The sequence below is a fragment of the Misgurnus anguillicaudatus genome, chromosome 6, assembly GCF_027580225.2.
Source record: "Misgurnus anguillicaudatus chromosome 6, ASM2758022v2, whole genome shotgun sequence".
NCBI classification, from domain to species: domain Eukaryota; kingdom Metazoa; phylum Chordata; class Actinopteri; order Cypriniformes; family Cobitidae; genus Misgurnus; species Misgurnus anguillicaudatus.
In genome coordinates this window covers 2,291,820-2,305,195 of record NC_073342.2, presented here as the reverse complement: position 1 = coordinate 2,305,195, position 13,376 = coordinate 2,291,820, and the positions used below count along the sequence as shown (strand labels likewise).

At 39.4% G+C, this 13,376-nt stretch overlaps 1 protein-coding gene across 1 annotated transcript in view; it reads right to left on the bottom strand.

Moving 5' to 3' along the window:
• Positions 1–13,376, bottom strand: part of LOC129433574 (uncharacterized) — a 34,079-nt gene that overhangs the window by 10,952 nt on the left and 9,751 nt on the right. The window contains exons 3-8 of the mRNA XM_073869104.1: positions 10,393–10,421; positions 10,264–10,285; positions 10,091–10,121; positions 9,945–10,005; positions 3,697–3,840; positions 2,994–3,187 (exon numbers count right to left, since the gene is read on the bottom strand). Of these exons, the coding sequence (XP_073725205.1) occupies positions 2,994–3,187; positions 3,697–3,840; positions 9,945–10,005; positions 10,091–10,121; positions 10,264–10,285; positions 10,393–10,421 (481 nt within the window). The remainder of the gene's footprint in view (positions 1–2,993; positions 3,188–3,696; positions 3,841–9,944; positions 10,006–10,090; positions 10,122–10,263; positions 10,286–10,392; positions 10,422–13,376) is intronic.

The following is a 13,376-nucleotide window of genomic DNA, read 5'->3' as shown; positions in this document are numbered from 1 at the left end:
CCTAATTTTCAGAGACACTGAATTTGGGATTTTCCTTAGTAGTCAGTTATAATCATAAAAATAAAATAAACATTTGAAATATTTCAGTCTGTGTGTAATGAATGAATATAATATACAAGTTTCATTTTTGAATGGAATTAGTGAAATAAATCAACTTTTTGAATGCATTCTAATTATATGACCTGCACCTGTATTAATGCCATTGTTTTGTCTCAAGATGCACACCAGTATTTTTTGTAAGGTATGTTTGTAAAATCTACTTTTCTTTTTCAGTCCTGGATTAATCTAAACCCTTTCTGGAAAACCACCACATAAGGTTGGGCTTTGTGACTTACACACCCAAATCAGAAAAAAAACACATGAAGAAATTTATTTCATGTCTCTTCATCCAGTATATTAAGGAAAACACATCAAAACGTTTCACAAATTCACGGGAGATTGTGTTCTGACAGTGAGACCAAAAGCACAGATTGCTTGGCCTTATGTAACTATGTTAAAACAACACTAAAGAGTTTTTGCTCCCCCTACAGGTTGGAAGTGGAATTGTCCATTACCACTGTCGTAAATAATTTAGCCTACTGCAGCAAAGCTGGCTCTGTTGGATTGTATGTCTGCCATAAAGCAAGTTTTTGTAGCTTTCACTCGAACTACAGGATCGCAACCCGACGGTTGGAAACTTCTTTAGTGCGGTTTTGGCCGATAGAGGGCTGCAAAGCGAATGTGAAAGTGCCGTTCACCCTGTTTCGAGCAGAGTATGTGAGCGGAGTGGAAAGAATTTGCGCTCCGCGCTCAAAGCATTTCATAATAACTCCGTTCAAGCTCCGCTCTGGGTGTACAATATTCCGCTCCTCGCTCCCTCCCCACGCCCTCCTTATTAATGCCTCGCTCCGCGTTCGCTTCATTGTAAATTTTAATTCTCTTTTGAAACATCACCAACCTCGTTGGCTCGTTAAAATATCAGAGTCCACTGCAGTTCTGTAGCAGAATGCGCAATTAATTGTCCAACTCTAATAAAGCATATGGCATAAGCGTGTCACGGACCGCGCTGTAGCAAGGTAAATGCCGGAAATTATTTACAAATTTAAATGGCTTTTTCTTTTATTCTGTGTTGGTGGTTTAGGTTGTTAAAGCTGTATTAATGTCATGACTCTGGTTTTATTGATTGCTGTATTTTGGTTTCTCTGTGTTTTGTTTTGACAGCTTCACACGTGCTCGTCTCACTCACGGGTGTAATCATTGTGATCGTTTTCACCTGCGTCACTCACAGCTGCAGTTCATTTGATGGCCATTAAGTATTTAATCCCTGTGTGTTTAGTGTGTCGTTGCAAGTTTGTCTTTGTATGTTCTCGCCGGTTTCTAGCGCTGCTAGATTCTTGTCTTGTCCTGTCGAGTTTTTGCCAGTTATTCTTGTCAGTTTTTATTTTTCCCCTGTAAGTCTGTGCTCTCTGCTACCCGTAGATTTTGGAAACCAGTCACCGAGATCATCTGCTGTTCTCCGCGCTCTCTCTCGCTGCATTAAAGACTGCTTTCTCCATCTGCGAGCAGAGGATTCTCGCCGCGGCTTTGCCGCTGTCCAGCAGGGCAGTCCCGCGCCTCTGGAGCTGTCCAGCTTCTCCTGTCAGCTCTCAGCACCACTAACGCTCTCTTTCTCTCTGCCCACCTCAGGATCATCTCGCTCGCCTGCCGAGCTGGCGTTGTGCCCTAGTGAGCTGTGGATCTCTCTCGCTGTGTCGTGTGTTCTCTTTCCTCTCTCCCACCGTTCGCCTGAGTGTGGCAGTAGCCCGGACGTGTGTGGTCTTTCTCTCAAGCCCAGTGTGTGTGGTCTCTGTTTTTGCCGTCTGCCTCGGAGTGGCCTTTGCGCCCAGACGTGCTACTGACATTATTATTATTATTATTGAAATAAATATTTCTGTTAATCTGCTCTGGGATCTCTCTGTGTGTTTCTCATCGCAACAATTAATACCGACCTTTAGATTTTCTTTCCAAGTGTAAGCAGAAAACTTGTGTTTTCTTGACACGTGCCTTTTAAGATTACACTTTTGATGTTGTAACCACCTCCCCGCACTCGCGTTCTTCTTTGCCATCATTACCTTTTAAAATACATTTGTATTTTGCCCCCATTGCACTGTAGTATTTCAGAAACTCTTTATTTCTGTCTTTCTTTAACTGTGCTTATTAATAACTTGTGAATTCGTCCATCATATAATGCAAAGGCGGAAATCGTGAGGGGGGTCAGTAAAATATAATTAAAAACATAATAAATAACATGATATTATATTAATTTTGTGAAGTTAAACAATACAAAACAAATGCAATTGGGGCCAAAATATATGTTTAGAAACATTTTTAGTGTCCCTCCCTTGTCTCACAGTGTTTTTGGTTCTTGCTCGTGACTGAGCGAGAGAAAATCAAGACGCTCCGACATTCAAAAAATACGCTCCTCGCTCCTGGCAAAATCATCCCACTCCACTCCTTGCTCCGCTCCCACTCCGCACCGCTCACATACTCTGGTTTCGAGTGCATGAACGACTGAAACTTTTTGCATTAATGAGCTGTGTTACAAGTAACCCTGCGTTAGTTTGTGTCCCACTCTGCCCTAATTTATATGTTAATGCCTCCTCAGGACTAGTTACATTTTAATGTCACCCTGGTTGAATATTTTTTTATCTCAGTTTCTAAACTGATTAAATGATTTTTATATGATCTTCACATTTGAAAATAACATGCAACCAAATGCTCAAACTTGACTGAACATTATCGTTCTGTGCTGATATAACACCAAAACAGCACTGACAAGTTTTATCATTTCTATCACTCTGACACCAATAAACAAATAAAACGTTACTGTACTATGATGAATATGTCAACCCAAAATGCATATAATCGTTTAGAAAATTCACTAATTTAATCGTTTACTACCAAAATGTCATCTATTGACAACCCTCATTTATATGCCTTATCTGATAGATAGTTTACATGAAAATTCCACATACATCATCTGGAAGGTTTCACATGTGAAGTTTTTCTGGCTCAGTTGTATCAGATACTCCTCGTTTATATATGGCAGAACCGGCAGAAACTTCAAATACAGCCAGATCTCAACAAACTGTACGTTGTGAATAGTATCTTCATTGAGATTCTCCAAAAAAGCAAAGAAAGCAGCCACATCGACATTTGTTTTTGGGTCCTGGAAAAAGAGAAACACTATGTCATATTATTTTTAGTGACTCAAAGCAGTCTTCTGTCCAGTGTGTCCTAACCTCTATTCTTATGGCTTTGTTCATACAAGCATCACGTAAAATGTTGTAACATAGTGATAGCTGCCCATTGCTCCAGGTGTTTGTGTGTGTGTGTGTGTGTGTGTTCACGACTTGCAGTGCATGTGTTCACTACTCACTGGGATGGGTTAAATGCAGAGGTCACATTTCGAGGATACCATAATTGTCAATCATGTCACTTTTACTTCTTAACTATCAATTATTAAATATGAAGAAGTCCTGGAAAACTATACTGCCCATTGACGGTTCATGCTAGCTAATTGCATTAACTAATGTTAACAAATCTATCCTTATTGTAACGTGTTACTTGTCGTTCCTTCTCGTTCCAGCAATGACCTGCTGTTAAAAGTATTGTATTTGTTAAAAGGGCCTAACATCTAAGTGACTTGTGTTTATGCATTCCATGAGAGATATTAACCATTTCAGCTGAGAGATCCATTGCTGATTTGAGGATTTGTCTGAATTGCACTTGTAGATGCTCTAGTGTAGTTCTGGAGATATGCATTTCACCTGTCAAGGTACAAAGGGCCAGATTGCTCATTCTTTCTGCAGTGCTGATCACCTTAGAAAGGGAAAATCAATTGAAATTACTCAAATGTACAGACAAACACATATAGACCTTTTGTGAGTAGACGTCACAGTTACGCAATGTGGTGTCAGAAAAACAGTTTTACACACAAGTGAAACGAGCAAGATAACTCAGTAGAAAATGTCTTGTGCTGTTAAATGTTAAAATGGGAATACCAAAAAAAGATGGCCTTCATTTTTATAGAATACCATCATTGAAGACACTATTTGAAGATAATTGTAAGTGTTTACGGTTGTAATAAGCCCTTAAGCGGACCGACTGTAGTAATGAAATCATCTGAAAATCTTTAAATAATTAAAGGGCTTGACCTCACTTAATAACCTGTACATTGACAGCAAATTTGCATCATTCGATCAACTGAAAGAAAAATATAATCTTTCTAATTCTCATTTCTTTCGGTATTTACAGGTTAGGCATTACACTCAATCAGAAATTGCAGATTTTCAAAATCTACCCCTGGAGCATGACATTTATGATATTTGTAAGAGCCCTCCTTTCTCCAAGCATCTCATATCGAAAATTGTTTGTCTATTTGATGACTGTATAACTGTGAGAACTAGGGACACTTGGAAAGAAGAGCTAGGTATGGAATTACCTGAATCTATGTGGGACACCTGCTTGTCTAATATCCATTCCTGCTCTATAAACAGCAGACACCAACTAATTCAATTTAAGATTGTCCATCGTTTGCACTATTCCAAAGTCAGACTACATAGAATATTTCCATCAGTTTCCCCAGTGTGTGACAGATGTAATATGTCAGAGGGAACACTTTCCCATGCTTTTTGGTTTTGCTCTTCACTGACAAACTTTTGGTTTAAAATATTTGACTGGTATTCTAAAGCATATCAGAGGCCCCTTCAGCCTGAACCCGGACTTGCTATTTTCGGCTGTTCACAGTCAACAAGGGCAATTCCAACTACAATGCGGCAACCATTGGAACTAGGATTGCTAGTTGCAACACTCTCAGAAATAAAGGTACGAAAGTTGTCACTGGGACAGTACCCTTTCAAAAAGGTACATCTTTGTACCCAAAGAGTGCATATTAGTACTTTGAACTGACAAAATGTACCTTTAAAGGTACATATTTGTACCTAAATGGTACATATTAGGACCTTTTTTAAAGGGTACTGCCCCAGTGACAGCTTCGTACCTTTATTTTTGACAGTGAAGAGACTGATATTGAAGGAATGGAAGTCCCCCTCTCCTCCCTTCTTTAAGGTATGGATAGTTGATATGCTATCCATAATCCAAATGGAAAGACTTCGCATTACTCAAATGGACATGTTTTCACGTTCTTGGGATCCATTTCTAACTCATTTTGAAAAAACAAAACTGTAGCAACTAATTGTGTTCTTCTATCAATAACTTTTCCTTCTACTGCTGTACCAAATGTGACTGTAATAACTGGCAATTGCTGCATCTGAGCCCTGTTTTGTTTTGTTTGTTTGTTTTTTGTTAAAATTGAAAATGTAAATAAATAAAATATTAAAAAATCTTTAAATAATAAGAACAGAAAATAATTAGAGAAGATGTCCGGTAATCTGTTGAAGTCTGTTCCCTCTATGTGTTTCTTATAGTGTTTTCATCACGTTACGTTTATAATTTATTTAGAATGATTAAAGATTTGAATGGGTTATACTAAAACCACTTTCTGCCACCATTTGTGCTCCGCCCACAAAAAACGCCATCTCTGTATGCAAACACGCAAATGGTCGATTAGGTGCACACAGGCCTGGCGCCAGGATGGCATAACTTGGGGGGGGGGGCATTTAATCCCATGGTGGGCTCCACACTAATATACCTTATGGTGACTGACTTCCTGGGGCCCGTTTCAGAAAGAAGGTTAAGTGAAATCTCTGAGTATGTTAACCATGAAATAAGGAAAACTCTGGGTTTCTGTTTCAGAATGGGAGGTATGTTAAACCTGAGACAGCAGGGTAAGTCAACCCTGTTTCAGAAGGAGAGGTAACTCAGTATAGAGGGTATGCATTGACGTCACTTTTCCACGTGACCACGTGAGAGCTCGCCCGTTGAGTGGCCAAGTGTGCAACAAAATGGCTGGTTTTCATAGGGGCCAGTAAAACTGACTATTATCAGCTTAATTTAAATGTAATTGTACTTGATAGCAGAGGTGGACAATACTTAGTTCCATTAGTTACATTTTCCAAGCATCTTTGCTTTATTAGGGTTTGTATTGGGAAATATTTTACTTCACAACAGCATAGAATCATACTGTGTATTCTTTAATAGTGCATATTAAAATTTATTTAATACCTAATTACATTCAAATTGTGTACATTTACTAAATGTAAAAGTACGTTAATGTACTTAAATATTAAATGTAAAACAAACACGTGTATTTATGAAATGTAATAGAATAAAAATTATGATAATATGCTTTGGAATGTAAAGAAAAACACGGATAAAATACAAATACTTGAAAAATACTTTTAAGTAGAAAGTAAAACCTCTGCTTGATAGTGACCCTAGCAACTTATCAACCCACCTGTGGTCAGTGGACATTGGCATGAATGATCTATTTACTTCTGCTTTCAGGGTTTTTTGTCAGTCTGTAAAACGATAGCTCAGAAATCTTGTTAATCTGTTAGTACAGTCTATCGCACAACGCGTTTTCACCGTATATTCGCCGATGTCACGCTGTACTTAAATGCTGCCGCTCTGTCTTTTGCCACTCAGTGGGCGTAACCGCAGTCCCTCTTGCCGACGGTGACGTCATGTGCATACCCTCTATACTCAGTGTTTGTTTCCAGGGTAACTTACTCTGTGAACCTAACCTTGTCAAGAGCAGGTTTTATTCTGTAAACTCAATTCGCGTTCTACGGGACAGCATACCAGTACAAAGTTCTGCCTTTCAGATTATCTCTGGCACCACGCACATTTACCAAATGTGCGAATGCGGCTCTCGGCCCTCTCAGACAGAGCGGCATCCGCATATTGAATTACCTCGACGATTGGCTTATTCTAGCCCAGTCAGAGAGAGAAATTATTGCGCACAAGACCGTTGTACTCCAGCATTTGGAGAATTTAGGGTTCAAAATCAACCTCCAGAAGAGTTTGCTTACCCCCACCCAGCGAATCGCGTTCTTAAGCATGACGCTCGACTCGTTAAAGATGCGGGCATGGCATACACAGGAACACGCGCTCACGGTCAGACGCGAGGCAGCATCGTTCAAAGCGGGTTCACATCTCCCTCTCAAACGACACAGCCGGAGCTATGGAATCTACACGCTTGGTTTCTGAACGGCAACCGTCACGCCTTTCAGGACGAGTGTTAAATACTCTATCAGAAGCTAGGGCCCCATCTACCAGGCGCCTTTACGCTCAAAGTGGTCTATTTTTTCTGATTGGTGCACGACGAAAAACTTAAACCCAAACACCTGTGAAGTGGAGCATATTCTCTCCTTTCTACAGGAAATGCTGGACAACGGTTGCGCGCCCTCGACTCTTAAAGCATATGTGGCGGCAATAATGGCGAATCACGCCCTTATCGCCGGTCACACCGTGGGAAAACATGACCTTGTCATTAAATTTCTCAGAGGCGCTCGCAGGCTAAACCCACCGCGACCTAACACGGTCCCGTCTTGGAATCTGTCCACGGTTCTGAAAGCGCTGCGTGGTCCCCCTTTCGAGCCCCTCGAGCAGGCTGACCTGCGCGCTCTCTCGTTTAAAACCGCTCTCCTCCTGGCGTTGGCATCGGTTAAACGAGTGGGCGATTTACACGCGTTTTCAATTGACCCGTCGTGTCTGGAATTCGGTCCTAACGATAGCAAAATGATTCTTAGACCGAGAGCGGGATAGATTCCTAAAGTTTTGACCACGCCATATAGAGTTCAGGTGGTTTCACTTCTCGCCCTCCCACCGGTGGACGGCGAACAAACCCCGAACACGCTTTGCCCCGTCAGAGCGCTAAGAATATACACGGACCGTTCTGCCTCATACCGCAAGTCAGATCAGCTGTTTGTAAGCTTCGCGCAACACTCTTTAGGTATGCCGCTCACTAAACAGAGGCTATCTAAATGGATCGTCGAAGCCATTGCTTTAGCTTACGCCTCCCTGAATGAACATTGTCCTGTCGGTTTGAAAGCTCACTCCACCCGTGGTATAGCTTCATCGTGGGCTTGGTCTACGGGGATTTCTATTTTTGACATTTGTAATGCGACCGGCTGGTCCTCGCCGTCTACGTTTGTCAGATTTTATAGCCTGGATGTCCGTGCCTTACAAGCACAGGTCTTATCGGCTTAATGTTCCACGCCCCGCGCGGGCTCAAACGTCATTGGTCTGTATTTTCTACAGATGTTAACCAATAGGCTTCAGTCATGGAGTAAACTGGAGTTTCCCCCCATAGCGTCAGCTAACTGATGCAATGCTTCGTTCCCGTTATTTCAGGGAACCGGGGTTACGTGAGTAACCTAAGCGTTTCTGGTAGTCTCCTCCCATTTTTTTAATGAGTAGCGGTGTTTAGCTACCTTGTTAGTTCATTTAGTACATTCATTTAGTGTGTACATTTGTATTATGTTCACTGTAAAACAGTGTTTTAGCTGTCTTTAAGTTATAATCAAATTGCCAGTGCAAGTCATTTTAACTTACTACTTTATTTATTTTATACTAAATTTTCAACAAAAATGTTAAACAGTAAGTTAAAATGACTTGTTAAAGAGAATATGATATATTAGGTGAAGAAATGTCTAAGTGACTAAAATGTCATGTGCTTTTATAGAGGATCCTGTAGATGATGTTGTATTCATGTGTAGGAAGTTACATTTATGTTGCGAGAGGATTTTGAGACCCTGAGTTGATTTTTGTCATATCCACGCATTTATGTGAGCAGTATTATTATTTTTGCAGTCACTTTAGATATTTAAAGGTCATGTTCTTTCTGATCCCATTTTTAAACCCTAGTTAGTGTGTAATGTTCATCTCAGAATAAGTCAACTCAGCGTTCAAGTTTTAACTCATGATTGGTTGAACCTCCTACTGAAACAGGCTACAGGTTCTTTCATTTATTTATTCACATATTTATTACGCCTACGTATAGGCTTATTATTGCAGGAATTATACACATTCGACTTTCACTATTACATTGATAAACAATCTTAATAAGCCTGATATCAAGAATTATAACCAAGTTATCTCTTACCTAATCTAAGGCAAATTGCTTCACCTTACAAATTAAAAACATAAGTGACTAAAACAGGTTGAAGCACTGAATTAACAGGAAATAAAAAAGCAGATTCCTTTAAATGATAAGTCACATGTTTGAGGCTCTGCTTTTTTATTATAGGAGGCGTTAATGTGCAGAAAAATATAATTAGGGTTATTATAATGCCACGCAGCAGTCCCACATAAAAAAAAGAAGAAAAACTGTGGTTACTTTATGAAAAGTAATTCCTGGTTGATCACTATCTATGATCCTGGATGGCTTGTTGTCCTTTCTGCTGCTCATCTGACTCCTCACCTGCCCCTTATCTTTGGATTGTTCCCAGTTCTAACTGGACTCCCCCAATAGTGAACTGGACTGACTCAAGCTCATCTTCTGCCCTGCTGCAGTTGTTAGCCCCAGACAGCAGCCATGATGTTGAGTTTCATTAATAAAGTCTGATTTATCATCACAGTTTGCTTTGATGATGATATTAACAGCAAAATTACCAAGCTCGTGTTAGTTGCATTTAAGAAACAAACGTTTAAAACCTCGCAGGCTGAAACATCAAAGAAACGCCACCTAGGTCATTGAATTCCACTGCGCAAAGTGCGCATTTCTGTGGACTCGCTTTTAATTACAGCCTGAAGCCATTTGCATTGGACAAATTCAGTTATAAATTCAGTTATACAGTTTTTTAATGAAGCTGTTATATCAAATTATATGACTGAATTTAGCTATACAATAATGCTTTAATTTATGCCTGTTTAGAAAACTGGGGATGCACAATCCATTCTTTCTGGGGGACCATACCCATACCATACCGTGGCACAGAGCCTGGGTACACATTATTCTTTCATTGTCTACTTAAGGGAAGTTACTGACAGATGTATGATTGAACAATATGTGACTTTACCTCTGAGGCTTCCCAATTCATCTCCACTGACTTGCACATTTCCACTGAAACATTTGCTGTCCTGTTTGGATGCAAGAAAAATTCCAGCTTTAAAACAGAGTATTTGTGTAAAAGGATGCATTTAAAAAATATATGACAATACCGACCTGTTCTCAGAATTGGCCTGCACAGATTCTGCTGAAAAACAGACATGACAGAATGACAGAAATTACTTGCATTCTTGTGCAGTGATTTTCGCAGTAGACTTATGTATCACTGTATTTCATAGCAGTTAATCAGCTACAAATTTCATTGTGATCATAAAATAAATGATTCTTACCATAGAAACCAGTTGTGGCATTCTTAAAAATGACAACAAAAACAATTTAAAATCTACATCCAGAAATAGCAATAATATTTAAGTATTAAAATGAACTATTAATAAACTTAAGCATTTACTGTACTGTACCTCTCCATTCGATGCTGAAGCCAAGCAACCTGGAGGATAGAGACAAATAATTTTTGTTTAGCACTACTTTAAAACTGTTTTAACAATTTGCACAATAAGAAGCCTTGTTTCGAGTGATGTTTGGGTATGTATGTATGTGTACATGTATATTATTATTTGATTTTTATCTCCATTCTTGTTTTCACTTCTTTTAATTGCTAATTTCTGATTTACTGTAAAGCACTTTGGATCAACTACAGTTGTGTTTAACTAAATTCGTGCTATATAAATAAACTTTGACTTGACATGTAAGCATAATACAACAGAAAACTCAGAAGATCCTTTTTGAAGGGAACTCTACGCTGCATCATGAAATGCCATAAGTGTTCACGCATCTGAATAAACTGTGAAACTAGTCTGTCTTATAGGCAACAAGAGATGATGTCACGAGTGCAACAGACAGCGGAAGGCAAAAAAGAAGCTCAAACAGTGCATGTCAGCTTCTGTCATTCAGCAGTGCTCTGTGTAAAAAAAATTCTGTTTTTCAAGCTGTCATGAAAATATATTCTCTTAGTCAGTTAGCTTTAAATAGTTTAATGGCTATTGAGAGTTTAGTGAGAGTCTATGGAAGTAAAACAATGACATGAGTGTTATGACCTTCAGTCATTTGTTTTATTTCTGTGCTGCCCTCTTGTGTCTTCTCTCTGTACTTGACATTTGTTTTCAGGAAGACGGTTCCTGGAGTTAATGTGATGAAGGCTGTGATTGGTTATTATCTCCACCTGTTCCAGATTAAAGGACTGCCTGGATCACTGATTGCGGCCTTTGGTGCCATTGTGATTACCTTGTTTGCGATGTGCTTTTGTATTGCTCATTCTTAATGTCCTCTACGTATTAATCCAATTTGTTACTTGTTTAGTGTCATAGCAGAGAGAAAGGATTGTATGTTTGTGTACAGAGTGTGTTGAGCCTGTGATTTTGTTTTATTTTGTTTATTATTTGATAGATTTATTTGTGCTTGATCCATGCCTGTTATTGACTACAATTACAGACTAACAAGATTTTGACTTGTTAGCCACTTTTATTAAAGGGGACAGAGAATGAAAAACCATTTTTCCTTGTCTTTGTTGAATAATGGTAGTCTACCCACATTCACAAACATACAAAAAGTGCTAAACATCTCAGTCTCATAGAAATTCCTCTTTTAGAAATGTCAGCCAGAAAACGGCCCAATCTGATAAACTGATGCTTATGACATCACAGGCATCCATCTGCCCCTCCACTTTAAACTAATTGGCTACATTTTTTGAGTGGCAGCAAAGTAAGCCATTCAGTAATGAGATTGCAAGTTAAGCCAGTAGGGGGAGCCAAATAGGTGCAAAACCACTTGTTTAAAATCCCCACCCTAATAGAGTTATCTGAGAGAGGTTTTTAGGAAGCTTCTAAGGCATTACAGACCCAAACAAAAAAAATTGTCTACATGTCACATCAGAGAACAAGGATAAATCCGAATCCCGATCCGATACTTCTATAATACATAAAAAAAGAATAAAGAAGAGCGAAAAACAGATCCAGGATGTTCCTTATGTCATGCATTGCTGTTTCTGTGTGAAGTCAAAAGAGTCTAACTCTGTGCCAGCGCATAACTATAGATGTGTTATAAAATAATGAGAATATATATAGTATATGTATAGGGGTTAAATTGGGATTTGTTTTGTGGGGAGGCTCTGATGGGAGGGAGGGTTTGAGGGGTAACATGTTTAATCCTGATGACAGCAAAGCCCCTGGTGTGTTTCAATTACATTTTGGACCTCTGATATGATTTTAAGTTTCAGTTTTAAAGCTGTGCCACATGTTGACCCAAACTTTAAAACCTGAACTTTAAATTATGAAAATCTATGAGTCTGACACCCTATATGCATTTGGTGCACATGTCATTATGCACAATTTATCAAACTTTGAAAGAAGTTATAAGAATCAACCTCATTGACTAATTCTAGGCATAAGACAGGCTACCCAAAAAGACTCAATTAACAAGAAACACAACATACTGATTCAGCAACATGTCTTATAAAATATCCTTAGAGATTCCCTAAGCTGTTCAGCAGTTAGTTAAAAAATACCTATGGTTAACTTATAATCAAAATACATAATGTTATTAAACTATACAATAAGTTGTATCCAGTTATCTAGTTAACATATTGTAATGAGATGAGTGACATGGTTGTACATACTTTAATACTTTGTTTCTAGACTTCTATTAAGTTTTTTCGACGTGGGCACAATTCTTACCTCTCTCTCTATCTCTCATCTCTACAGTATCCTGCGCGAATGTGCATTATTGAGGTTCTGAGTGAGACGTGGAGCTGCGTCTGAGCACATGGTGACAAAACCGATCAACGCGTCGTTTAAGTGAGCGGTAAAAACCCGGTTTTGTCGTAGGTTCTCTGCACGCATGAGTGTGAAGCCTATGAATGAAAACACGTCAATAGGCTTGTTCGACTTCATGCGGCGCCGCAACAATCGACAGCTGGGTGACGTCAAACTACCGCAAGAGTGATCCGCGAAATCATATGGAGGAGTTTTTAAATCGCTCTCGCGAAACCTCTGAGGTCCTCCGGCTGCCGGTTCTTGTGGCGCCGCATGAAGTCGAACAAGTCTATTCTCTTCTCGTCAGTTCACACGCACCAGCGCAGCGCGTACACTGGCACGGAGCAGAGCGAGACCTTGACGCCGGATTAAACCCTGCATATGTATCCGAGTCCTGATCGGGAGGTAACGTTTTCCGATTACGTGATCGGATCGGGACATCCCTAGTGCCTACTGGTATGTGGTGGATTCTAATGAAATCCTATTGGAATTATACCCAAAACACAATACAAAAAGTAATTTGGTAGTTTTAATCAAATAGTTTAATAAAGAAATCTAATTCTAATTCACTAATTCATTGTTTTTTCAACAGGGATGGTATTTGCAGTGAAACGTCTTGGTTAGGTTTATAACCA